General features: G+C 39.5%; 2 protein-coding genes across 2 annotated transcripts; one reads left to right on the forward strand and one right to left on the reverse strand.

Moving 5' to 3' along the window:
• Positions 1–197: 197 nt before the first annotated feature.
• Positions 198–16,166, forward strand: qpctla (glutaminyl-peptide cyclotransferase-like a). The gene is made up of 7 exons (XM_036585549.1): positions 198–1,658; positions 4,952–5,098; positions 7,414–7,707; positions 11,587–11,748; positions 12,558–12,657; positions 12,830–12,946; positions 14,636–16,166. The coding sequence occupies exons 1-7, from the start codon at positions 1,461–1,463 to the stop codon at positions 14,779–14,781; spliced, it is 1,164 nt and encodes a 387-aa protein (XP_036441442.1). The 5' UTR covers positions 198–1,460; the 3' UTR covers positions 14,782–16,166.
• Positions 16,167–18,714: 2,548 nt separating this feature from the next.
• Positions 18,715–25,979, reverse strand: six9 (SIX homeobox 9). Its single transcript, XM_036585093.1, has 3 exons — positions 25,570–25,979; positions 21,929–22,092; positions 18,715–19,124 (listed from the first exon to the last, which is right to left on the reverse strand). The coding sequence occupies exons 1-3, from the start codon at positions 25,972–25,974 to the stop codon at positions 18,935–18,937; spliced, it is 759 nt and encodes a 252-aa protein (XP_036440986.1). The 5' UTR covers positions 25,975–25,979; the 3' UTR covers positions 18,715–18,934.
• Positions 25,980–27,600: the final 1,621 nt, after the last annotated feature.

Raw genomic sequence — 27,600 nt, forward strand, 5'->3', positions numbered from 1 at the left:
ACACGTATATATATATATATATATATATATATATATATATATATATATATTATTCTTTTGAGTGTTATAAAGAATATGGTTCTATAATGTTTTTTAAGTTTTTCTTCGAGATTAAAATCATTACATGCTTTTGGCCCCATAAACAAATCAGGCTGCTCTGCTCCTTTAAGAGCGTCTGTAAATCAGTCACGTGGGACTCTGAATGCGGAACTGCAGCGCTACAAATGGAGCTGGGAGAGAGAGAGATGAATATAAAACTGGAGATATATAGATTTATATATCCTTTATATACCCAGTAGCAGTATGAGGTGGAAGAGGAGAGAGTGCGTACACAGAACTGAGCTTTAAAACTCAAACCTTCTCATTATGAATCCTTAAAAGGAAGCCTGAAGCGCCCCTGTCGTGTGGGCTGTGTGCGCTGTAGTGTTATGGACTCACTGAGTCAGTCAGTCTGTTCAGGGTGTTTTACTGCACAGCTGCACCGTGTAGATACAACATCAGCAGCACTTACTGTCCTTCAGCTCTGTTTACAATGTTAATGTAAAGGTGTAACAGATTGTATGTAAAGGTGGTACAGATTTAACCAACCGATAACCGACAACTGATAACATTTAACACCTCGAGTTTAGTTTTAAGCATTGAATCCGTTTTTCTCCACTGGTGTCCCGTCTTCTGAGCCATGGTCCATTCAGAGAGAGCTTTTTGGGTTCCTTTCGCTAGAGAACCTCGATTCCTCTGTTCCTTTAGAGATCATTTCGCACGTCTGTGTGTTGGTTAGCTGAGTTAGTGAGTTAAACATCCCACAATGAAAATGTGAATAGTAAAAACATCCGATACTTCGTGGCATCATTAGGTTAGCTAACGTAGCTGCTGACTGACTCGCTGATGCGAATTTAGAAGAAACGTTGATCTTTTTTCCACTTTTTGACTCATATTCTAATCCCATAGTGGCCGTGATCTTAAAAAAACAAGTGAAATAGCAATATTTTAGGATTAACTAAACTGAAAACATAAAAAATACGGATAGAAATGCTTTAAAGGGTCCAAACTTCTCAGAGAAGTTACCTTAGCTCCGCTAGCCGCCAGTAGCCGTTACTACTGGCGACGAAAGAATCGGTTCTGTTGAACGAATCGTGGGAACCGATTCACAAGTCTAACTGAGTCGAATTGTGTGTTTTAGCATCTACGTAAAGTTTGCTGCATATTTTGTCTAAATTTGAAATATTAAAATCAATGCCACATTGTAATCGTTGTCGAACATTTTCACTAATGAATCTTTAATAAATTGGTTGACTCGAAACGGGCAGTTCATCAAAGGAATCGGTTCGGCAAATTGAATCGAACCTTCCATCGTTGGTTATATCTGACGTGTCCTCTGTTCGCTCCTCCGCTGCGCCCCCTGCTGGCTCTCCGCAGTGCCCCTCCACGCTCGTTTCTGAACGGCTCCTTTGGGTCTGAATATGTCGAAAAGCAGCCGAAGGCACAGATCCGTCCCGAGCAACGGAGTGTCCTGTTGTCCGGTCAGAACCGGCTCACGTCGCGCGCTGTTCTGGTGCCTGTGCTGCGCGCTGTCGGTGGCGCTGATGCTCGGACTCTACCTGTCCACCGAGACAAGCACCAACAGCCCAAAACAAACCACAGATCTGCTGAAGGACAAGGTAAGACCCTGTGTGTGCGCTCGTGCTTGTGGTCTCACCTCCAGAGATTGTTATGTACAGTAGCTTAAAACCACACAGTTAATGTACTGTTACTTTAAAGGGGAATTCCACCCATTTTTCAGAATTTCTGCATAATTAAGTGGGTAAGATGCAAGCAAAGTCATTCAGAGTAAGTTTGGTGTGAAATTCTTGATTGTAGAGAAACCCACAAAGACAGAATTGTGTATAATGTTGGTGATGGGAACCAGACGTCTGAAGCATTTAATGCCTCCGAAGGGTTTAATACGTCTAAAAGCAGCCTCGCATAAAGCTGTAATACAAAATGATTACAAACATTGCCTGATGTCTGAGACTGTGAAGAAATATGAGTCATTACGTTTCTCCACTGTGAAGTACATCACATCAGACCACTCTGAATGACTTCAACTATCAACGACTGAATGATGCAGAAATTTTGAAAAACTGGTGGCATTGCCCATTAATGAGATGTTGAGTCAAGCAGAAGTAAAAGTACATTCCAAAAACCACCCTGAATAGAAGTATGAGGTCCAAAAACACCTCAGGTACCAAGTTCCATATAGAACTGCAGTAGAACGTCTAAGCATCTATCAGGTTAGGAACTTCAGTTTCTCTTCACCTACACTCTTTAAAAAGGTGGTTCTTCAAGGGTTGTTTAGTAAAGTGAACAGTAAGTTCTATATAGAACCATTCCATGATTAAGTGGTTCGTTTCATGGTGAAATCGTTCTTTAGATTGATGGAAAATGTGTTGTATGTAGTTCTATATAGCACCAGCATGGGTTCTGCTATTGTTATGATGTCAAGCTTGTAACAATAGAAGAACCCTTTTTCAGAAAGCTTCTGTATAGAACCATATACAGTACATTCTCCATCAGTCTGAAGAACAATTTCACCATGCAAAGAAACATTTAAGCATGAAATGGTTCTGTATAGAACTCCTACTTCTAAATAGAACTGTTGCCTTTACTGAAGAACCCAAAAAGAACCATCTTTTTTATAATGTACCTGCCAAAAAACAACCTGGGTAGATTTACACTCTTATAAAAGATGGTTCTTCAAGGGATCCTTAATAAGGAAAATGGTTCTGTACAGAACCATGAACACTCAAAGAACCCTTTGCATGATTTAAGGGTTCTTTATGTCATGAAAGCGTTCTACGGATTGATGGAGAATGTGCTATAGATGGTTTTATATAGCGTCCACAAGGGTTTGCTATTGTTATGAAATCAAGCTTGTAACAATAGAAGAACCCTTTTTGGTGCTATATAGAACCATTTTTCAAAAAGGTTCTATATAGAACCACATACAATACATTCTCCATCAATCTGAAAAACAATTTTCCCATGCTAAGAAACATTTAAGCATGAAATGGTGGTATATGGAAGTCATGTTTCTAAATAGAACCATTTCCTTTACTAAAGAACCCACAAAGAACCATCTTTTTTATAATGTACCTACCAAAAAACAACCTGAGTAGAAGTACACTCTTAAAAAAGATGGTTCTTCAAGGGTTCTTTAATGAAGAAAACAGTTCTTTACAGAACCATGATCACTCAAAGAACCATTGGCATGATTTATGGGTTCTTTATATCATGAAAGAGTTCTACAGATTGATGGAGAATGTGCTATAGATGGTTCTTTGTAGAACCTTTTTGAAAATTGTTTTCTGTAGTACCCAAAAGGTTTATGATGTCAAGCTTGTAACCATAGAATAACTTTTTTGTGTGCTATATAGAACCCTTTTCAAAAAGGTTCTATATAGAACTGTCTATAGGACATTCATGCAGATGGAAATCAATCTAAAGAACCATTTCATGATGGGAAGAACCCTTAAATCATCCCTTCTTTAAAGGGTTTATGGTTCTGTATCGAACCATTTTCCTTACTAAAGAGCCTTCTTTTTTTAAGAGTATATGATGTCCCAAAAAACCTCACATACCAAGTTCCCTAGAGAACTGCAGCAGAACTTCTTAGTGCATCCAGCATCTGTCAGCTTAGAACTTCAGTTTCTCTTCCTGCCTGTGAATCCATCCACGGGATCCTTTTGGAACAGCAATAGCAAAGCAGTCCAGGAGCTGAGCCGAAAGAACAGTATGAAATTAAATGTAGTTGTGTTATAACTGAAGTCTGGGGGAGGACCATGCCTGAAACCCCTCCTTCTTCCAGTCTAACACCCTATAAATTCACATCCTCACCTTCCGTTCCTGTGATGAAGGGTTCGCACAGTCAGAATCTGCCCAGAACTCCAGCCCAACTTCTCAGAGTTCTCCTCCTCCCTCAATCAGTCTTCCCTCATACTACCACCACCATGTTGAAGGCATGATCTGAGCTCACAAAACACAAAAAAAGATTTAGGAACTCAGTGTGAAGGACTGAAATGTAACTGAGGAAAAAGTGTGTTGCTTACCTCATAAATACTTGAGCAGAAGTCAAATTATTCGCATTTGGAAATATTCAGAAAAAGAACAAATCCATTAAAATAGTTTTATAGTGAAACTCCACTGATTTTTCAAAACTACTGCATAATTCAGTCGTTATGACAGAATCACTCAGAGTGGTCTGAGCGCTGTGCTCTAGAGCAGGAGTTTACAGCTGCAGTCCTGGAGGCCCGATGTCTAGCACAGTTTGGCAGCTTTCCTTCCCACACACACACCTGACTCAGCTCATCTGTTAATCGCCAGGCTTGGTGTGTTTTTCTAGGGCAACTACAAAACTGTGCTGGACTGGAGTTGCGCACCCCTGTTCTAGAGAAACTTGCCAAGACATCTAAAGCATTTAATGCCTATACATATAAAAGCTCAGGCGACTCGTGTAGGTTCACTGGTCATTTTGGCTACTAAATAGAACGGCTGTATTTGTGTTGTAGACATTGTGACCCCTGGTTCCTATCAATGTATGTTTCTTTCCAGTGAACCATTTCACATCAAACTACTCTCTGAATGAGCTTCTTTACATCTCAGCGACTGAATTATGCAGACATTTTGAAAAATCGGTGGAATTCCCCTTTAAAGACATTGAACTGCATTGTGTGTGCTTTTAAATATTCCATCTAAAATAGCCAAGACTTGTTGACTGAAAGCTAAAAGAAGCTAATTGCTCATTTGAACAACTCTGCTTGTCCTCTCTCTCTCTCTCTCTCTCTCTCTCTCTCTCTTTCTATTTCTATTTCTCTTTTTCTCTCTCTCTCTCACTCTCTCTCTTTCTATTTCTATTTCTCTTTCTCTCTTTCTCTCTCTCTCTCTCTCTCTCCCTCTCTCTCTCTCTCTCGTACAGTTTTCCCACAAGCCCAGGAAATGCTCTCTGGCACAGGTACGTAAGCTCGCTGCTCAGGTGGATGGATCTCGTCTGTGGGGGACTTACCTGAGGCCCATGCTGATAGAGAGAGTACCCGGCACTGCTGGCAGCCAAACCGTGCGACAGGTAAGACCCAGATATACCGAGTAATAGACGTAGCACATGTCACTACATCTTTAAGTGCAGACCAGCATACCATGAAATAGCGCTGCTCACAGAATTGGCATTTACAGCCAGTCTAGTTAAGTCTAGTGTGATGGGGTCAGTAAGTCTGCCCCATCACCAGGTCTGTGAAAGGACATTGGGACATAAAAACAGGACAGTGACTGTCGGGTTACAGCCTAGGTGATATTATGCTATTATAATATTGATGATTATGATATTATAATATGCACAGAAGAAATGCTTATCTTGTCCTTGTTTCGTCCTGATCCTCAGGGGAGTGCGGGCGCCTTCCAGGGCTTCCCTTATACTGGCCGGTAGAGCCCACAGCTGTGTGTAGAAGGGGGAAGGTGGGATCCGGGAACCTGTAGGGAAAGACAGAAAGAGTTAACAGAGTAAACCAATATAAATGAATGTACTTACCGGGAAAATGAAGCTTCTTGTGATGTGTTTTATGTATAGTTGTTTATTTTATTGTTTGTTTTGTGTAACCCCTCACGAGCCCTGGGGAATGGTCTGGTGTAAATAATGGTCTGGTCTAACTAAAATAGTTTATTTTATTGTTTGTTTTGTGTAATCCCTCACGAGCCCTGGGGAATGGTCTGGTCTAACTAGGTGGGGCGGGGCTATGGTGTTAAAAGGAGGGCTGATTCATTCATTCAGAAAGGAGGGAATGTAGGATGTGTCCATGTGGCCTTGCAGCCTCCAGCACAAACTGGATGATGTTTTAGTCAGAAATGTGTATATGAGACTGCGTGAGTGACTAGAAGTAGTCTGCTGTGTCCTAGTCATACTAGTTGCATGGCAACCCGTTTATTTTTTGTTTTATTCAGTATTTTCTTTCACTCTTCGCTTGTTTGTGTGCAATATAAAATATCATGTGTGTGCCAAGTCGAACTCTGGAGTTCAGCCTGATCTTTTCGAGGGGAACCCTGTCTCTACACTGTGATGCTACATGTAAAACAGTGCAGCATTGCAATCTCTACACCCCAACATTCCCACATCTGGTCTTAGGCTAAATTACAATGTCAGTGGTGTTTTACCAATAAAAATCCTGATTAGTCCAGACCTAATCTGGCTCTGGGAAACCAACCCAGTAGTGTTTTTCTAGAGACCTTTTAAATGACTTTGCGGCAGTTTAATTATTCTGTAGTATTCAGTGCTGAAAATTTCACTTATTATTTTCATCTTGTACACTCTCAGACATAAAGGTACTAAACTGTCACTGGGGCAGTGCCCCTCTTGTCACTGGGGTGGAACCCTCAAGGGTACATCTCAGTACCTTTAGTCAGGGAACATAACTGTACCATAATCCACTGAAATTATATTTTCTAAGCTGTACTGACTCCACACACCCCGTCTCGTCTCTGTTTTAAAACATCCAGTTATTAAAAACCTGGAAAACTTATTTAAGGTACAGAATCGGACCTTAAAACCACTGTTGTACCTTTGAGGGAACATTTACATTGTTTGTACCTTGATGAACGAAAAGTTGTGCACAGAACCTTTGTTTCTAACAGTGTATGATCTATGATATATTTCCCACTGTAACCCTGTGCAGAAAAAAACATGAACACATTTAAATTAACCTTGAGTAACACTTTAACTGAATTCATCAGTTTAAAAATTTCCTCTTAAAGCTGCACTATATGAGATTTTTGTTTTTGTTAAAATTGAAAAACACACACAAAGACATGGTGTGCATGCCCATCCTCGGACGACACATCCTTCACCAAGTTTTGACTGAACTCTGAATGCTCTTTTGGCACATTTGCAATTATCAGATTCATCTGCTTTGGGAAGGGGTCCAAAGCACAACTCACATTGCATGCAGTTGCACACTTCTACCAGAGAGGTCTCCAAATCCCCAAATCTTGCATAGTGTAGCTTTAAAATCTAACAGACAAAATATCTGAAAGAAAATAAGAACATAATTGTCCAAAAGAACATAATTAGTGTGTCTCTCTCTCCCTCTCTCTCTCTCTCCTTTCTCTCCCTGGGTGGGTAGGATGGTCCTCCGTCTCTCGTATTAGCAAGATCTAATCAACACTGGCATCTGTGAACTGATGTAACAGAATTGGCAGTTAGTGTTCTCCTCAAAGTGCCTTGAACTCCAGTGACTTTGCGTTAGCAGCAGTTTGAAAAGATGCCTAATATGACTCAGGAAGCTCATGCTAGCCTTCAGTCTCCCAGCTTGGTAGCATCATTTGATGAGGGAGGCCAAGCACATGAGTGGAATTGGCAATGACTAACTGTGATCCTTTTTTTCATGTGTTCAGCACATCCTGTCCCAGCTGAGGTCGCTCTCTGCAGGCTGGTTGGTAGAAGAAGACTCATTCCAGTCATCCACGCCCAAAGGTTCAGTGACCTTCAGCAACGTGCTGGCAGTGCTGGATCCATCTGCCCCCCGCAGGCTGCTGCTTGCCTGCCACCACGACTCCAAAATATTCCCCCGAGACCCCAAACACCCACAGCGTGTGTTTATTGGGGCCAGTGACTCAGCTGTGCCCTGCGCCATGCTGCTGGAGCTGGCCACTGCGCTGGACACCGAGCTGAAAACTCTGAAACAGCAGGTAGGCTTCAAGACTAAACATCAAAAGGAGCATAATAAGCATTATTGGTGCTGGGTTAGCTTTACTGGAGGAGGTTGTGTGTGGGATACTGTGTAATTACCCCAGATTCTCACAGATAGCCCTGACTGAAAGGGACACAGCCTGGAGGTGTATGTCAGCATTAGGCCATAAGTGCCACTGAATTTTGTATATCAATAACAAGAAGTATACCTTGTCTTTGATATACATACATACAAATATACGCACACCAAGCACTTCATTAGGAACACTATAGTAATACTAGGTAGGGCCTCCCTTTGCTCTCAAAACAGCTTCAATTCTTCAGCCACAAAATGTTGGAATCCATGTCTGATCCATGTTGACCTGCTGCTGTCGTGCAGTTCCTGCAGATTTTTCAGGTGCACTTTCATGCTACGAATGTGTTCTGTTGGGTTCAGATGCGGTGACTGGAAAGGCCACTGAAACCAGTTTGAGATGACTTTGTGATATGGTGCATTATCATGCTGGAAGTAGCCCTTAGAAGATGGTAAATTGGCCATGAAGGGATGAACATGGTCAGAAACAATACTCAAATAGGCTGTGGCATTCAAGCGGTTGATTGGTGTTAATGGCCCAAAGTGTGCCAAGAAAACATTCCCCGCATCATTACACCACCTCCACCAGCCTGGATACCTCAGCTGAAATCAAGATTCAGCAGACCAGGCTGTGTTTTTCCAGTCTTCACCTGTCCAGTTTCGATGAGCCTGTGCCCACTGCAGCCTCAGCTTTCTATTCTTGGCTGACAGACGTGGAACCCAACCTGTCTTCTGCTGTTGTAGCCCATCCACCTCAAGGTTTGATGTGTTGTGCATGCTGAGATGCTTTTCTGCTCATTACAGTGTACAGAGTGGTTATCTGAGTTACCGCTGCCTTTCTGTCAGCTCGAACCAGTCTGGCCATTCTCCGCTGACCTCTCTCTTGAACGAGGCACTTCGGTTCACAAAACTGATGCTCACTGGATGTTTTTTCTTTTTTGCACTGTTCTGAGTAACTCTAGAGGCTGTTGTCTGTGAAAATGCCAGGAAATCAGCAGTTATAGAAATACTCATACCAGCCTGTCTGGCACCAACAATCATGCCACGGTCAAAATCCCTGAGATCACATTTTTTCCCCAATCTCATGGTTGATGTGAACATTACCTAAAGCTGCTGGCCCGTATCTGCATGATTTTATGACCTGCACTGCTGCCATGTGATTGGCTGATTAGATAATTGCATGAATGAGTAGGTGTGCAGGTGTTCCTAATGAAGTGCTCAGTGATTGTGTCTATATATTTTTGTGTTTTTACTTTTGTTTGTTCAACAGGCTGCTAAAAGTGTTGACTCTTTTTTAATACTCTGTGGTATTTCAGGGTAATTATTAAGTAGTAGGGTGGCACGGTGGCGCAGTGGGTAGCGCTGTCGCCTCACAGCAAGAAGGGCCTGGGTTCGATTCCCAGCGGGGCGACCAGGGTCATTTCTGTGTGGAGTTTGCATGTTCTCCCCGTGTCTGCGTGGGTTTCCTCCCACAGTCCAAAGACATGCAGTCAGGCTGATTGGACATGCTAAAATTGCCCCTAGGTGTGTGTGACTGTGTATGTCTGTCTGCCCTGCGATGGACTGGCGACCTGTCCAGGGTGTATCCTGCCTTCCACCCAATGACAGCTGGGATAGGCTCCAGCACCCCACCACGACCCAGAAGGATAAGCGGTTTAGATGATGTATGTATGTATGTAACCACATGGGGGTCACACCACAGTACTCATCCTTATTAACTCTCTATAAATCTGAAATATTTGCCCTATTTGCGTCTGTACACCTCTAAATGCTCAGACAATTTAAATAATAATTTTTCATATCGCGGTTGTCGGACGAAAACCTTGTATCTCAATTTTTGACGTTTTTCAGTTTTTGATATAATGTGAAAATGTCTGTTGCCCTTTACATTGTGCATTACAGCACCCCACCGCGACCCAGAAGGATAAGCGGTTTAGATGATGGATGTATGTATGTATGTATGTTTTAAGTAGTAATAATTGTAATCAGTAGTAATTGGGTCGATACAGAAGTATCAAAAGTGTTGAATTTCGAAACCCAGCCCAACTCAACAACAATACCAACACACTGCATGACTGTCTGTTAGCAGGTTTTGTTATTATGTTAGTGATAAACGGATTAAAGCAAGACTACAACTGAGGCAGCTCCAGACATCTGCAGGTCATTACAGTGCACTGTTATAACCGTAGGACTATAAACACTACACACACTGCAGATTCATACTGGATTAAAATCAGTGTCAATAAATATTTATTTAATATGACATTTAACCTGGAAAAAGCTGTGATATTGGATATGTGTGACATTTCTGTCGAAATTCCACATGATTTGGATTATGGAAAGTAAGATGAATTGAAGGAATTTGATCCATCGCTATTGTTGAAAAATGATTCCCAGTTTGACCATTTTGAGGTTCTTGTTTCTGTTTGAATGTCATACAATAGTAACTGTACCTGCTAAGATGAGGCAGGTTAAGATGGAAGGAGGGAAAGGAGAAAGGGGAAAAGTGTGAAATGGAGGAAGACGTGTTGGCTGTGTGCCCCTCACTGCAGATCCAAGCATATTTTGCTGACTCAAACACTGTGTGTGTATGTGTGTGTGTGTGTGTGTGTGTGTTTGTGTGTGTTTGTGTGTGTGTTTTCACAAGATGAATATAAGTTCACATCCTCTACAGTGAATTTAAGTCTGACATTTTAAGTTTAACGTTGGAAAAAACATAAAATATAAACTTTGCCAAACCTTTTACGCAGGCCGTGTTTTGTGCCCCCCACATTTACCAAATTAACAGTGACGGCACATTGAAATGTACAGAAGTCTGGAGAGGCCATGAGCTGTTGCTGTAATTTTCTGGATTGTTATCTTACAAGATAACAAGATAAGTAACTCGTTATTTCAAGATAACAAACCAGAAAATTATAACTACCTCACGGCCTCTCTGGACGTCCACAGAAGTGTGCAAAAGTGTCTTCTTTGCAGAGGATTTGTTCACTTATTTTTAGTTATAAAATCAACAAAACGTGATCTGACCTGGGGCAACCAAATTTACTGTATGACAATATGAATTTCACCACGATTTGATTTGGTTTGATTATTTTGGTATGATTTAGAATTATTTTTCAAAATGCACTGAATACACGAATTCACACAGATAACACACAAAATGCACAGTGAATACTGAGTACAGTTAAATTGTAAGTATGGAACAGTTATAAAGTGTATGTGTGGATGATTCTACTGAATTTTGGATTTAATATTGGAAAAAAAAAAATTTATCGTCACAAATTGAAATTTAGGGGTTAGAGATTTAGACAGACATCTCCCAATAGAAAGTACACTCCCAATGATGATTTTGTATATATTTAGCTTATTACTGTCTTAATCAATTCCTAGCGTTTACATTGATCATAACATAACCATTGTAAGTATCTAAGTTCTGAATTAATAGTTTTTTTTGTTTTTTTTGGTCCACATTTTGAACTACTTCAGTAGAATGGTCTGTACTCACAATGCAAATCTAAAGGTACAAGCAGTGGATCAATGTATCATGTACATTTGCAGTATGTTAAAGTACAGTGCAACTGATGACAGAACAGGGAATGGAAGGGTCCTTATTCAGAAGGATTATGGCCTGATATATACAGTGTACACATACAGTACATACATATATATCATAAGACCCTTCCATATGAGCCTGGTCATATTACGCTGCAGTCTTTCTTTCTGTGCCTCCATCAACTAAACGCATTTCTCTCTCTCTCTCTCTCTCTCTCTCTCTCTCTCTCTCTCTCTCTCTCTCTCTATGCAGAAGTCAGTGGTGACGCTGCAGCTTGTGTTTTTTGATGGTGAGGAGGCATTTGAGGAGTGGACAGAAACGGACTCTCTCTACGGCTCTCGTCATCTGGCTGATCTGATGGCCCACACCCCCCATCCTCCGAGCTCTACGCACACAACTCTGCTGCACGCACTGGTGACCACCTTCATTTATTCAGTTTCCAGTCAAAACAATCATTAAGTACAAGTTATTTTTTCTCCAGGAGACATTTCTGAGGAAATTAGATATAAGATGGTTTAACTATATAAGGAATGAGAAAGTCAAAGGAAAATAAGTGGAAAAACAGGAGTTTCCAAACCTGGAGTTCAAAAAAAAAATCAAAAGCTACGGAGAAAATAGGGCTCCTAACAACCACCTGGAAAACCTGGTAGACCCCCAAAACTGCCCCCATCAGATAAGCAGCACTTAAAGCTTTCATCTTTGAGAGAGAGGAGAAAATCAAGCTGCTTCAGATCTGAAAACATCCACAGGTGTTTCTGTCCATCCTCCCACTGTGAGAAGACGACTCAGCGCTGTGGGTCTGAAAGGATGTGTAGCTGTTCAAGAAGAACCTCACTGAGAAAAGGAGACGGACACATCAAACAAAGAACAATGGACTGACCACCCCAGAGTCCAGACCTCAACATCACTGAATGTGTTTGGATTATTCAGGTCATGAGGAGCAGAAAACTCAGCCAGCTTTAAGACTGAACTTTGGAGGTGTGGAAAATCTTAGTTCTCAGTTTTTCTTAGAAAAACTCAAAGCAAGACACCCCAAAAGAGTGGAGGCTGTAATAAAGGTGAAGGGTGAACACACTAAATACCAAAAATGTTAGATTTAGTCGTTGTACTTGTTCTTAAAGGCCATTTTGACTGAAAAATTGTGGAAGATGGTGTCTTTTGCACTGCACTGTAATTTTACAGGAAAACTTCTGAAGACACTCTCTTTCTCATCTGTCTCATAGGATCTGTTTGTTTTGCTGGATTTACTTGGAGGTCCGGAGCCGCTGATCGTCAGTCATTTTGATAACACTGCCCGATGGTTTGACCGCCTTATTGCTGCAGGTTAGCACTCTCTCTTCCTTTTTCCTCAAGCTGAAGCACAGTTTGTGTAATCTAATGCAGGGAAGTCTGCAGTGCTGTGGCCCTGCATGACCAGAGACGTACAGCCCTGTTGTAGTTCACTGTTCTCGTGCATTTTTAATGATTATTATCTCTGCGTTTCCTGCTGTCTCAGAGACAAGACTGCACCGTCAGGGCCTCCTGTCATCTCACCCCTCAGAGCAGAGCTACTTCAGAAAAGACTTTTACCTTGGACCAGTACAGGATGACCACATCCCCTTCTTACATAGAGGTAAGCCCCAGCTAACACACATACACAGATGTATGTACTATGATACTTAATGAAATGGGTGTTAATGAAGCTTGTTTTGACTTCAACTCCAGTGATACTGTTACAAAACAGCCTTAACTTTATCTCCATGGTAATAATGCTAACCTTACCATATCAGCAACTACTTAAGGGAAAAAGAATTGTTTTTTTCTTTTTCTTTCTGGAAAAAAATATATAATAAATTTCTATATAGCAAAAGTAATCTTCACATATGCCACTAAATGATTGTAAAATTGGAGAATTATTTGATATCAAATTAAATAATGTATGTACCTGATGTAACTGAGAAACTATTAAGTTTAAGCATTAATTAGACAGTTTGTTTCTAGCAGCTTTTGGGCCAAGAAGAGGAACCTCTGTTTTCTCTGTGCTGAGTAGGAGAAACTTACTCAACATCCAGTCTTTTGTGTCTTTTGCACAGTCCTCAATCTTATTAGGTTGAAGTTTATCATCTGGTTTGGCTGGTTTATCATCTGGTCATCGGCGTAGCAGTGGAAACTGATGCTGTGTTTACTGATAACGGTACCCAGTGGTGGCATATGTAATGTGAATAATAGAGGTCCTACAACAGAGCCTTGTGGAACACCATACTTTACATTTACAAACTGGTAGTGGTCAGTTAGGTAAGATCTGAACCAGGAAAGAGCTATTCCTGTTACTCCTACAAGGTTTTCTTGTCTGTCTGGTAAGATAGAGTGGTCTGTTGTATCACATGCCACACTAAGATCGAGGAGGACTAGCAAAGATGCATTTTCTTGGTCAGAGAATAATAAAAGATTGTTTACAGTTTTCACTAGTGAAATGTGTGGATGCACTATTATGAATGTTCAGTGTATAGACTATCAGGTTGTGGTGGGAGGAAAAACTCAATACAGTATAACTCTGTATTTTGGGTATTAAAGATAGTTCTGATACACGGAGGAACAAGTATCAAAATTTTATTTTTTAATTACAAGGGATGCACCGAAATTTTACCCATTTGGCTAAAAATGGCACTTTCAGATTTCTTGCAAAAGAGAAAAAAATTAAAAAAAATAAATAAATAATGTTTTTTTTTCTATTTTTATTTCTCAAACTTAACTAAGAATCTGAATGATAATAAAATGAGAAATAGTGATTAAAATGACTGTTTGTTCCTTTCGTTCTCCAGGTCAGCACTGATGCGTTGAAACAGTTTAATCGGCAACTGTAACACGTCAGATAGTTTCAGTTCTAACATTGCATTTTACATTTTTGAGTGTAAGTCGTCTACTTCACTATTCTGTTTTGCGCCAATTAAAAAGCTGAAGTGAGATAAAAATAACATAAACTGCAAAAAAAAAAATCTTTGCAGGAATAATTTGCAGTCAAAAGTCACATCATACTGCAACACTCAGCATATCACAAATGTGTAAATAACACAGCAGTATAATTTTGTGGCTGAATCATTGTAATAATTTAGTATTTTGGGGTCTGCAGAGATTCCCATCCCTATTATTAAGCACCCGAATTTCTGCTGGACTTGTACTCATAAAGCTTCTCACAGTCGGAGGTCTGTAAGGTCATTCAAAATAGGAGATGAACCTCATCCTAAATCAGCAGTCCTACTCTGATAACCCACATGAATGTGGGCCCAGGTCCTCATTAACCTGCATAAACCTGTCCCTGCAGGTGTTCCGGTGCTCCACGTGATCCCCACACCGTTCCCCTCATTCTGGCACACAATGCAGGACACGGAAAGGAACATGCACCGGCCCACAGTGGAAAACCTCACCAAAATCCTGGCTGTCTTCCTGGCTGAGTATCTGCACCTCTGAGTAAACTCCTGCTACCCCTCAGATTCTGCTCATAAACATACATTCAGGACCCACAGGAGTGCGGTACACTGACACTTACTATACAGCATTTATTTATTTGCTGAAAAAGAGCCATAGGTCACAGTGGCCAAAATACACCTGCTTTGGCAGCTTTCGAAACTGCTGTTTCAGCCTGTAATCCCACTGGACTGGAAAAGACTTCTGTTGCTCAGACTCGAGCCAAAGACTGCATACGCTGTCTGATCGTCCAGTGGATTTGACTTACTGTATAAGTTGTATCAGTCTTTGCAATTGAGCCAGTGATTACTAACCTTTCGCTCTGTGTGCAGACATGCAGTGCTGGTTAGATATCTGGGTGATAAATCCCACTAAGAACTGTTTTTTCTTCACCTGTGTTGTTTTGAAAGGCATCGACAGGTCTGTGGGATTGTGAGTTATTTAGTATTTCAATTCTGGTGGAATTGGATTGTTTAGAACTGGTTCCAAATAAGGAACCGATTCTCAATACCAAAACCTGCTCAATGTGAGGCAAGCAGAATACGATGGTAAAGCTTAATAATTAACTGGTTAAATGGTTAAGAATGGTTAATAAGCTATTTAGGCTGGTTGGATGTAAAATGTTCCAGAGAAACTTACCGAGCCAGAATTGTTCACAGTGGTGGTGATGGGAACCAGACGTCTGAAGGGTTTGATTCAGATACCATCATTGCATATAAAAGCTCAGAAGACGCATGTAGGTTCACTGGTCATTTTGGATGGAAAAAAATGTCTATATTTGTCTTATAGACATGGTGACCCCTGGTTCCTATCAGCACCACTGTAAAGAAATCTGAGTCTGTAATTTTCTCTACAGTGAACCATTTTACATCAGACTTCTCTGAATGACTTTGTTTACGTCTCGTTCGCTGAATTATGCAGAGCTTATGAAAAATCAGTGGGATTCATCTTTAAAGTAATAGCTTCCAAATGGGAATGTGCTCTTGAACCTGGAACACATGCTGATGTTTTTAATGCTATTGTTGCCATGCCTTAGGTTACGACTGTTAAATCTCTTTATTGTTGTTCAACACAGAGTCGGACAGCAAGAAGGTCACATGCTATGAACAGTGCTTTTTTTCTTTATTGCAAATTGTTTCGAGGATATATTAGAAATAAAAGTAATACAAATAAAATATAAAAAGAAAATAATAATATAATAATAATAGTGGGGTATGAGAAAGATTCATCTGATAGAAAGTGTTTAAATTAGGGCTGTCACTACCTGATTTATAATAATAATAGTAATAATAATAGTAATAATAATAACTTTTCACTTCATGCATGTAGCAGAGCTTCATAGTGAAAAGGTAATAAAACAAAATAATTTAAACAATATAGAATCAAGTAATCTATTTCAAAATATTAGTCATCAATTATTATCAAATATTAGTCACTTTTTTTTATGGACCAAACCATAAAAATTACCTAACTGAACAATAACAAGGGCGGCACGGTGGCGCAGTGGGTAGCGCTGTCGCCTCACAGCAAAAATGGCCTGGGTTCGATTCCCGGCCGGGCGACCAGGGTCCTTTCTGTGTGGAGTTTGCCTGTTCTCCCCGTGTCTGCATGGGTTTCCTCCGGGTACTCCGGTTTCCTCCCACAGTCCAAAAACATGCAGTCAGGCCAATTGGACGTGCTAAATTGCCCCTAGGTGTGAGTGTGTGTGTGAATGTGTATGTCTGTCTGTCTGCCCTGCGATGGACTGGCGACCCGTCCAGGGTGTATCCTGCCTTCCGCCCAATGACAGCTGGGATAGGCTCCAGCACCCCACCGCGACCCAGAAGGATAAGCGGTTTAGATGATGGATGGATGGATGACATACAAACCATTTATGTCTGAATCAGAATCATAATACATACTAGAAAGCCTTTTTGAAAATATATTTTGAAAAATATATTTAATTCACTCTGAAAAATGTATATAAATGGTCAATTAGGCTCTGTTACTGTAAGAGACAGCAGTACGAGAATTTAAATCATGTAAATTAGTTTAATTGAATTATCGTGACAGCCCTAGTTTAAATGTGGAGATGGACTTAATCCAGGCTAGTGCCAGTACAGTAATCCGTACAAATTCCAACTGAGACACATTTACTGGTCAAAGAATGTGGTTTCATTTTAGAGGAACCTGAAGTGAGTTTTATCAGATGTATCAGGTTTTCTCTTTGGTCGTTCTGCTTTCTGCAGTGAAAAGAAGACGTTGCAGTTAAACTCTTAATAAACTCGGACAGAAGTTGTCTGTGTCTGTTTTATTGTCATAGTTGTACACTGGGACCTCCTAATAGGTGATGAGTGATTAGATCTTTTTTACATTACAGCAAATTACACTGAGATGACCCGATCATGTGAGTGTAAATGTGGTTTGTTTCAAAGCTGAGCAAAAATACAAGAAGTAATAACAGTATTTCAGAAAAAAAGCATCTTTCATGACTCCCTTTAACAAAAGAATTGCATACAGCTGCAGCAGCTCAGTCATCTCTTTAAGTGAACTTTAAAACCTGGGTTGCTGATATGTCCCTTGGTGTCTTCTAAGCGGGAGGGGGTGGGGTTTATCCTATGCACTCATTACGCTCAAATGACTGGGCTTTTAATCCTGAAGTCACATACAAATTTATTCTAGGTGTTTTTTTGGGTTTATTGTGTTAGAGGGGTGGCACCACCTTATAATTAAGACAGTTTAACATGTAAAATATGAAAAATGTTGTAAAATTTTGACCTCAGAAATGAAAACCATATCAGACCTGAAAATATTTGTATCGTTGCACCCCTACTGAGATCACGCTAGACTAACAATGGTGTTTCATCGTTGGCATTGCAATTTAGTCCAGGACCAGGCTTAATCCATTCAACTTTCACATGATGTCTTCTTTATCAGCTGTAGAGGACAATATGATGACATTAGAAATTAGTACTGCGATAAATTGTGCTACAGTACAGTTCTCTGATATATATATATATATAGAGAGAGAGAGAGAGAGAGAGAGAGAGAGAGAGTATCGTCAGTACATCTATAACACTTAACAACTGTATGTATCATAAAAAAAAACAATGTGGACCAATAATAGAGTCTATAAACAACAGCAACCAGTATAATAACTGTATAAACTGCATAGTAATATGTAGTTGATTGAATGTCAGTCTATTGCATTATTTATTTATTTATTTATGGAAGTCCATTCCTGCCAAGTGGAGGACAAATAAATAACCTGTTGTCACTGTCTGAACAAACGTTTTCTACAAAAAAGTAACTTTACAGCAGAAGGTAAAAAAAACGTTCCTTGTTTTTAATGTATGATGATGTAACAAGATTTGTTTTTAAGTCATATTTCAGCATTTCTGTTTGTCATGAAATTTTGAAACAGGGTAAATGGCAGGTGGTGTTTTCAAAATGTATATATAAAAAAATGATAAACATATAGTAAAAATGGACATACATGGTTCTGTATTGACAGTGACGATATGTATTTTTTTCTCCAATTTCTGGCAGCTGTATTTCAAAATTTTGTCTTAGTATCTCGACAGTCATTATGTTGAAATACATTGACTTAAAATAATGACATCCCAAAATAATTACTTCCTTGAAGTTGAATTAGTCATGTTTTTGAGAGTCAGTCATTATTTTGAGATACAAAGTAAAAAGGTTCAGGAAAATAAGTCATTATTTCAACAGAGTCATTATTTTAAGTCAAAATGTTGACATACTGCTTTTCTTCTCCTCTACCTGGCAGAAATGGGCTTCTACGATTTATCTTCCTGCTACTTCTGAAATGTTTTTGCAAAAAAAAAAATGTATTCATATTTTTTCATAGCCTTTTTGAAACATGTCTCTCTGTTTTGCTGTTGCAATTTGTTCATTCAAACTTGTTCACAACCTCAGAAAAAAAACTTTGTGATATGTTTCATGTCTTCAAGTATCATGGTGTTATATTTTTCCGTATAGCCCAGTTTTACTCGTACAATTCGTCCAACAGAATCAGACTAACAAGTAATGAATTTCCTCTGCTGTGCCAGCAGGTGGCAGCAGCTGTCTGTGTTCAGACTCTACTTGTATTTCCAACATGCTGAAGTGTAAACGGAGCGGTCAGTCTGCATTCAAGACCCAGATTAGGCCCCCATCAGTAGGGAGAGTAGGGAGCAGGCCCGAGGTGGCTGAGAGGCGGCGGGTGGGCGGAGGAGAGCTGGGAGCAGGGGTACAGTGATCTGGGGCTCGTTGGAGGTGAAAGGTCATCGTCCGAACTATGGAAGGCACCTCTAGATGTTCCAGTGGAGCAGAAGAACTGCTGTGGCATTGAATCTTCCAGTTGACTGTGAGAGTGAAAGAGAGAGAGAGTGAACATGGCAGTTTAAAGCAGGGATCTGTAATTTATACAAAAAAAGAAACATGGTATTTTCGGATAAACACTGAGAATCACAGGCTTTTGCAGAATCTGGTAATCAGGAGAGCCGCCAGGCCTTTAAAACACAAAGTTAAATTCATCATGAACTTCTGTAGCCTGTGATTTCCTTTAATTTAAGGCATTTTAAAAAGTTATAGATTGGAAACAATCTAAATTAAATTTACCCCCCACCCTAAATGCTGTTGAACAGCCAAGACGTGTTTGGTGTCCGACATTCGCTTCTGTAGTTTTGTACTGGAACTATGAGGGAAATGCGAAGTAACAGAAGCTGAATGTAGAACATTCCCAGGCTTTACATTCACTCATCTCTTTCTGCAGTTGAATGCAAATGTTTGAACACCCCCCAGTCAAATTATGTGCTTTGCTGATTTGAAGTGAAAGTAAGTTTCCATGTGCTGTACGACCCACGTGTCAAACACGAGGCCCATGGGCCGAGTGGCACAATCCTATTCAGCCCACAAAATAACTGTAATTTTCTATTAATATTAGCCAATTTCACCGTGAGCTGCACCAGCTCCCAGCATGCCCTGCAATGTAATGTGTGCTCCCACCCCCTCCCCAACAACGATCTATGGGACAACACCACAAAAACAAATAAAGATGCCAGGTGTCTGGTTCCAGCGAATGGGCAATTTTAAAACCTACTGTACACTGGGGACATTTAAAGAGGTTTAACAGTATCTGTAGCTAATGTGGTCTGTTGTTTTATATGAAACAATTTATTTGATAAAAAATTATTTTTAATTGTTCCGGTATTCAGTGCCGCTGTGATTTTGTCATATTTTGAACAAACAATGGCCAGTTGCAGTCATGGCAAAATGTTAAGCAAAAATAAAAACGGCTGGCCCACGGATTTGTTGAGATTTTTTAATATGACCCTTTTAGTGGTTGAATTTGACACACCAGCTCTACAGTGACATTCTGTTTATGTGCTGGATATATGACATATTGGAAAATATGTTTGCCCCCAGTTTGTTAAACTCAGCAAATAAACAGTCATTGTGCATTAAAGTGTGCAGAAGTGTGTTTTCACTTGGAAAATCAACAAAACGTCACCTGACCGAGGTGCCCAAACATTTGCATATGTTAAGGAACATTAAGGAAACTTACGAAAGGGTTCTCAAAAAACAGGGTTAGCATGGTGCGGTCATCAAAGGTCAAAAAGGGGACAGATTTTTCAATAGGACATATGGACTTGCCGTCAGCTAGGCTTGCCTCAGTGAGCTAACTGCTAACTAAGCAAACTTTGGAATGGAGCTGTCTTTAAGATGGCGTTGCGGATTCCCCCAAAGGGAAAAGGTGAGGGCAAGTTGAGAAGCGCATATTTGCAACAGCATTGAAACAGAGAGAAGATCCTGTCAGTGAGGACAGTCAAAGATTCCATTGTTAGCAAGAATGCAGCTTTACTAATCTTTTGCAATGCTGTTAATATTGTGAAGTTAAAATAAAATGAGTAAAAACACAAACCACTGAACAGATCCTCATTCTTATAGAAATAGAACCAGAGTGTGATCTAGTAAAGGAATCTATTTGGAAAAATCCAAAGCCCAACTTCAGAAATTATTTACTAAGCATGTAATATCAGAATGTTTCTCTAAATGGAAATATGGATGTTAATCTAATTTTTAATGTTAAAGAAACATGACTGGGGCCCTGGGAACACAGCGCTGTGTTGTAGAAATTTCAGTGAGCAAATAAGGGGCACTAGATGACCCCAAGAAAGCTGATACCTCATCAATTATCATTGTGTAAACTGCATAACTAAATCATCACATGCATGCTAACATACTAAGACATGTTTGGTATCTGAAGTTTGATTCTTTAGTTTTGGAGCTAAAGCTAATGTAATAGACTTACTATTAATGTCTCTCTAAGAGGCAATAGAGGATGCGTTAGGCCATAGTCTGCCCATTCAGGGGCTTTCAAAAGCAGATGACCTTAGATGGCCTTACTTGCAGGTGCACTTTCAGTGAACTCATATGAGTCCTTATGATATATGGTCCAGTAGGGCCTTGTAGAATCAGATAAACTGGTACCAACTGGCTGAAACCAGTGTTGTACGCAGTAAACTTAAGAGAGGCCAAGTGGCAGGGAAGCTTTTGAATAGGGTCTAATGGAACATCAAGTTTTGAGGTGACATCATAGCACCTCATTTAAGGGTATATAAGGCGCTGTCCGAACTCTGTATTCACGCAGTCGGTCTCGGAGGCCTGGGTGCCATCTGAATGCTGAAATAAAGAAGAAGCCTTTTTCTCTTTCCACAACTCAGCAACTCTTTCCTTTTGAACATCCTTTGAGAACTTAGATTTAAAACTGTTATTACTGTAAATGTTAAGCCAGTATTGAAAGATTTCTTCTTTTATAATATTATGTTGGAGGCCTGGGGGTGAAGGGGAAAGCCCTTGGTCCCGACAAGAACAACACATTTCAGGTTTCAGAATGGCAGCTAATACAGTTTTTAGCTATTTCAGCTATGTGATGAACTTTCGTCCGTTGTTTATAGATAAGAGTATGTCATACAGCATCAGAAACAACACCAACACAAGTCTGTTTAGGATTATTTAAAATGTTGGCTACATCAGCCTCGCTGAAGTGCAAAAACTGAAGAAGCAAACTTGACACATCAAACATGTTTTGATCGGTCAGTTATATTTGGTCTCACAGAGGTTTTATATTTATATTTTCCAGCTTATATTTACAGACGCGACTCACCCTTTGCGGCCCTGGGCAGCTCTGTCTCTCTGGCGGCGGTTTTTGAACCAGTTGCTGACCTGAGTGGCTGTGAGGCCGGTGGCTGCGGCCAAATCGCGTTTCTCCCGGGGTGAGGGGTAGGGCTTCCGGCAGTACCACTCTCTCAACACACACCGGGACTTCTCCTACACACACACAGAACATGGAGAATGGTAATCTGGCACCTTCATGCAGATCTATGGACCTGTTCTTACAGAGGTCATGATACAGTACCTGCTAATACATTTGGACACATACACCTGCTAGGTTTCCTTATTTGAACTATTTTGTACATTTGAGAATAACAGTGAAAGCATCAAAAATATTAAAATAACATGCAGCTCTTTTACTGTCCTGTTGCAGCTCCACAGCAGAATTAGATTTGTAGGTAATAATAAAATAATCCTCCTTTACAGTAAAATAAAGCTCTGCTGATCGTTCAACACAGTTGCGTTTGCAGACTTGTTTGCATTCATAATCAGTCCAGCTGGTTTCCTGATACGTTTAATCTGCAACAAGAAACTGTCAAACACTGAAAAGTTGCGAGGCTGAAGTCGTTTCTCGTTCGCCAGCTTCTTGTTTAAATTTTCATGTTCCACCTTAAATGATGCAACAGTTAGCTGCATAGTTAAATACAATCTGGTGCCTCGACACCATTTAAGGCGGAACAGGAAAATTCGAACAAGAAGCTGGCGAATCACAAGCTGACTAAAGCTTTGTAAAAAGTTAAGAGACATTTTACAAGAAACTATTCTACTTTTGCGGAAATGTTTCCTGCCAGAGATGCGAGAAAAGCAGCTACAGCTGGGTTACAGCTTAAAGCAGAGCAAAGTAAGTCTTTGTTTCCTTTATATTATATTTTTTAGCCTATCCTAGTACATCAGCACATACTGAGACATATTTACAGCCAAGATGGTGAAACATTACTTCAATAAAATGAACGTGAAATGTTGTGGCTCCCAAGGTGGTTAGATTTTTGTTGAAACTTGTCAAAATGGCTCTTAACATTTGAGTTGCCGACCCCTGAAAAAGCACATATGGAACATGTTGAAAAAGTATCTTCTATAGTAGCCCCTCCTTGGCCTTGATGCAGCTTTGTAGTCTTGGTGCTCTTTCAAGCTGCTTCATCAGGAGCCACCTGGGATGCTTTGCCAACAGGCAAATGCTGAGACCCTGTTGGTACATATTTTGTTTTTGAAATAAAACACATATTTGGAAAAATGGCATACAATAGAGAAGCTTCACTAAAGTTCTGTAATAAATAGAAACAAACATAAAGCATTTAAGCAAAAGCCTTTACGTTCTTAACAATAAAGCACCAAATAGTTTTTGGTTCAGGTGTACAGCTCTTGGGAAAATTAGTAAAAAAAAAAAAAAGGTTTAACTGGTAAAACCTTTATATTAAATGACCAATTAGTACATTAAGCAAAACAGTTTATTTGTATATTTATCTTCCATATTGGCCCACTGAGCTAAGTGATAATGCTAGCTAGCACAGATGTATTTATTAGTTGTTTGGATTCATTTTTGTGTTTTTTGGACATCAGTGCTCTCTCACTACAATACCCAACATGCATTGCCCAAATACACAGCGCTCCACAAATCCTGAGTAGGAGCCACTTCTATAAATGCTATAAACACTCCTGCTAGAATAAACAGCATAAACCAGCACTACTGGTCACCAGCAAATCCAGTATACGTTGTGTTTTGGATGCTAGTATGCTGGTCAACCAGTATGAACATGCTGGGGTGACCACCTAAACCAGTACCAGACCAGCATAAACCAGGATAGAGCAGCTCAGAACCAAAAAGTGTTCTTCTACTGTTACAGTCTTGACATCGTAACAACAGCAGAACCCTTTTTGGTGCTATAAACAACCCAGAAACATTCTACACACAACCATATACAAGACATTCTCCATCAATCTGAAGAGACATTTCACCATGCAAAGAACCATTTAAACCTGAAATGGTCCTATATAGAACGCCTTCTAAATAGAACCACTGCCTTTACTAAAAAATCATCCCTCCTTCAAGATCAGAAAAGAAGTTTCCTAGTTCTTAAACTGGAACCAAATCAATAGATAATTGTTTCTTTTTGACCAAAGTGCCCCGTTAAGGTTCTAAGGTTCTGTTGTGGTGGAAAAGAACTTCTTTATATTTTAGAAAAATGTAATTGACACAGATCTCTTTGTACATCAGGTTTAAAATTGGACAGCTCTTCCAGTCATGCATAAAAAGTGATATCAATAATACCATATGAAGGGAGGAGTCTAGAGACAGTTGTACAATTTTATATTTGTTAAAACCTAAAGATTAGGTTTGATTGCGAAGTCAAAAGTAGCTGAAATATCGAGAGGATAAAGGAGAGCAGCAAAATCAGTGGCCTTCACTTCTCTGGATGCTCAGGCTGCAGTGATTTTTATGAATCAGTCCTCGACCTTCAGAGACTCTGAGTGAAACAACTGGTGGGAAAAAAGTGCCACATGAAGATTCATAATTTCTTGTCAACCTTTACAAACATTTATGGTGATATAAGTTGCTGGGACTTTTGCAGGAGTTTGTCTCAGAAAAGTAAAAGCCCAGTGAGTTGACCAGCTTGCTAATTAGCAAGCTAATGCTAGAAATAACAGTTAGCTGGCTAGTTAGCACACAAAACCAGAGCTAGCTAGCTAGCGTTATGCGTATTTGCTAACGTTTGATAGCTTGTTCTGCCCGTAGCTCTTACAGATCGTTTTTATCGACAGCTCATATACTGATGTATTTTGTAATCGTTTAGTCTGGTTATTCTTGATTCTTTTACATTTAGCTTTCATGAAAAACTGTTAAAGAAACGTCTGAACTGAATCTGATTCTTAGATTAGCACTTTCTGGATTTTCTGGAAGATATTTTTTTCTTCTTCTATTCCTTTGGGTTCTCTTAAAAAGAAAGAGGGTGGGTGAAAATATCTTTAAGATTAAAAAAAACAAGCATTCACTTTCAAACGTGTGTCTTCAAACTTTTGCCTGGTACTGTATGTTAAAGGGGAATCCCTATGACTTTTCAAAATTTCTGCATAGGTCATTCAGAGTGGTTTGATCTGAAATGCTCCTTTCTACAGAAACTAACCAAGTCAGAATTGTTCACAGTGATAGGAACCAGACATCTGAAACATTCAGTTCCTTTAAAAGCTACATTAGAGAACGATATTGCATGAAATGGTTATAAAAGAGCTGCCTGATACATTATTTTACTGAAGTTTTGGTCTAATTTTATCTTTTTTGTATACGTTCATGGCGGAAAGATACATGCAGTGAGGCAAAATAGTCCCCCAAAAATTTTTTTTTTGATTATAAACTATTTAATCATTATCAGCATTACATAAAAAACCTCAGAAGACCTGTGTAGGTTCACCTGCCACTCTGCGTAATACATAAAATAGCTGTATTTGCGTTGTAGACATTGGGACCCCTGGTTCCCATCACCACCACTTTAAAGAAATCTGACTCCATTTCACACCAAACCACTCTGAATGCCTTTGTTTACATGTCGGAATATTTGAAATATGAAAAATGAACAGAATTCCTCTTTAATAGAACACTTTGTGTGCATTTATATGTTCCAGACATTCCAGCTTCAGTACCTTGAAGCAGTAGCTGGTCTCCTCTCCGTCCCAGATGGTCCGAGGCAGAGGGAATTTGCGGCGGACGCGGTACTTCCCCACTGCCCCTAGAGGACGCCCTCTCTGCAGCTCTGCCTCCAGGTAATGCGCCCTCAGCCACAGCTGCTGGAGGAGAGAGTGACTGCGGGGGGAGAAAACGTTCCCCTCTATGAGGGCGTACAGCTCTGTAAAGCGGCCCTGATGGAACGCCACGGCTGCACGCGCCTTCAGCACGCTCTCCACGCCCTGCAGGCCCAGGTACGAGGAGGAGGAAGATGAGATGGAGGGTAAGGAACGAAGGAAAGCAGCCAGACGGTCCAAACACCCACTCTGCAGCAGAACCTCACAGACACACGCCACTTGGTCTTCAGAAAAGACCATCGCCATGGTCACAGAGGTGCGTGTCTGGAGGACAGATTTAATTTCATATGATAAAGGATTCTAGTTGTTTGAGTAAAAGGCCAGAAGCAGCTGGACCCAAAATTGAGCACAATAACAGTATTAATAATCAATTTACTGCATTAATCATTTAGTGTTAATATATAGGACTAATAGTCTAATGGTATTATATTTATGTCAGTTTTGCTTGAGCACCTTGAGCTCCATGTAAGGTTCTAGACCAGTAAATGACACTGTACACTCATTGTGTACAGTGTGCAATGCCATAGAGGAACCACTTTAGGTTCTCTAAATGAACTGTGTGAGTGTGAAGAACCTTTTTAAAGTTTAAAGAACTGCCATAAAGAACCCCTATTGGTATATAAACTTTACGTTATATGAATGTTTACATCAAACCATTTAAAAGGTTTTTCACCCTCACAGATCTTTTTCTGATATGGTTCTTTAGAAAACCAAAAGTAGTTTTTCTATGACGTCACACAAAGAACCCTGCCTTCCACCATTAGTTTTTAAAAGTGTTATAGTAGTCTTGAGATTTTATTAGTAGTGAGGTTCCTAGTTTGTTAGTATTTCTTATATTGCAACAAAATAAAGTCATTAAATATATCAGTTTACATAGATGGTAATGGTAAAAATGTAGCAATGTTTGTGAAGCATCGTAAACTTGATTAGTGTGTATGAATATTGCTATACAGGAAAATATTAGTAGTAGTAGAAGTGTGATGTTAAAAATATGAGCACCGCATTGCTTTTACTGCAATAAATGTCAATAAAGTCTTGGAATACAGTTCATATAAATAGGCCATTATAGGCTTAATAGTATCAGTGTACTATTTGAATTGGATTGGAATCATGAATTTTTGTAAAGCACCTTAATCTGCATTTCTGCATGAGCAAATAATAATTATTATTTTTGATGATGATAATAATAATAAAATAATAATAATAATAATAATAGTAGTAGTAGTAGTAGTAGTAGTAGTAGTGGTAGTACTAGTGTTCTATTAATATTAGCCCCAAGTACTACAGTTTCTTTTATTGCAGTAAAAGCCAGTAATGTGATGAACTGCAACTCATGTAAATGGTGCATTATTATTATTAATAGTAATGTAATTGGTGCTTTACTAGTACTAATGAGTTCCAAATGCTAGTATATACATTCTAATAATAATACTTACATAATACATTCTTGAAATACAGTTCATAAATATAGGCCTACATATTAAAGAGCTCCCACCTAAAGGGCAATATGGTATTATTTATATTAACTTATATTAACTAGGAAGCACTGGTTATCACTGGTATTAATGAAAGGTGTTATACAAGTAATAATAATAATAATAATAATAATAATAATAATAATGGTTGTTGTTATTATTAGTAGTAGTAGTCATTTATGTATTAGTATTTAGTATTAGTAATGTGACCCTCACATTTATTGTCAATAAGTCAATACAATCATGAAATACAATGCATTTATAGGCCTAATGATATTATTTGTTATTTATTTTATTATTATATTATTATTAATACTAGCAGTATTTGTGTTCTACTTATAGTAATATGAGCCCCACATTCTAGCATTTATTGTACAGCAATAAAAATCAGTAAAGC

The sequence above is a fragment of the Colossoma macropomum genome, unplaced genomic scaffold (assembly GCF_904425465.1).
Source record: "Colossoma macropomum unplaced genomic scaffold, Colossoma_macropomum, whole genome shotgun sequence".
Lineage (NCBI taxonomy): Eukaryota > Metazoa > Chordata > Actinopteri > Characiformes > Serrasalmidae > Colossoma > Colossoma macropomum.

Coding starts and splice junctions, on each gene's coding strand:
- qpctla (XM_036585549.1), top strand. CDS start 1,461: ATGTCGAAAAGCAGCCGAAGGCACAGATCCGTCCCGAGCAACGGAGTG. Junction 7,708..11,586: donor TGAAAACTCTGAAACAGCAG/GTAGGCTTCAAG, acceptor CTCTCTATGCAG/AAGTCAGTGGTGACGCTGCA. Junction 11,749..12,557: donor CAACTCTGCTGCACGCACTG/GTGACCACCTTC, acceptor TCTGTCTCATAG/GATCTGTTTGTTTTGCTGGA.
- six9 (XM_036585093.1), bottom strand. CDS start 25,974: ATGGCGATGGTCTTTTCTGAAGACCAAGTGGCGTGTGTCTGTGAGGTT. Junction 22,093..25,569: donor AGACCAGCTACTGCTTCAAG/GTACTGAAGCTG, acceptor GTGTGTGTGTAG/GAGAAGTCCCGGTGTGTGTT. Junction 19,125..21,928: donor GCTGCCCAGGGCCGCAAAGG/GTGAGTCGCGTC, acceptor TCACTCTCACAG/TCAACTGGAAGATTCAATGC.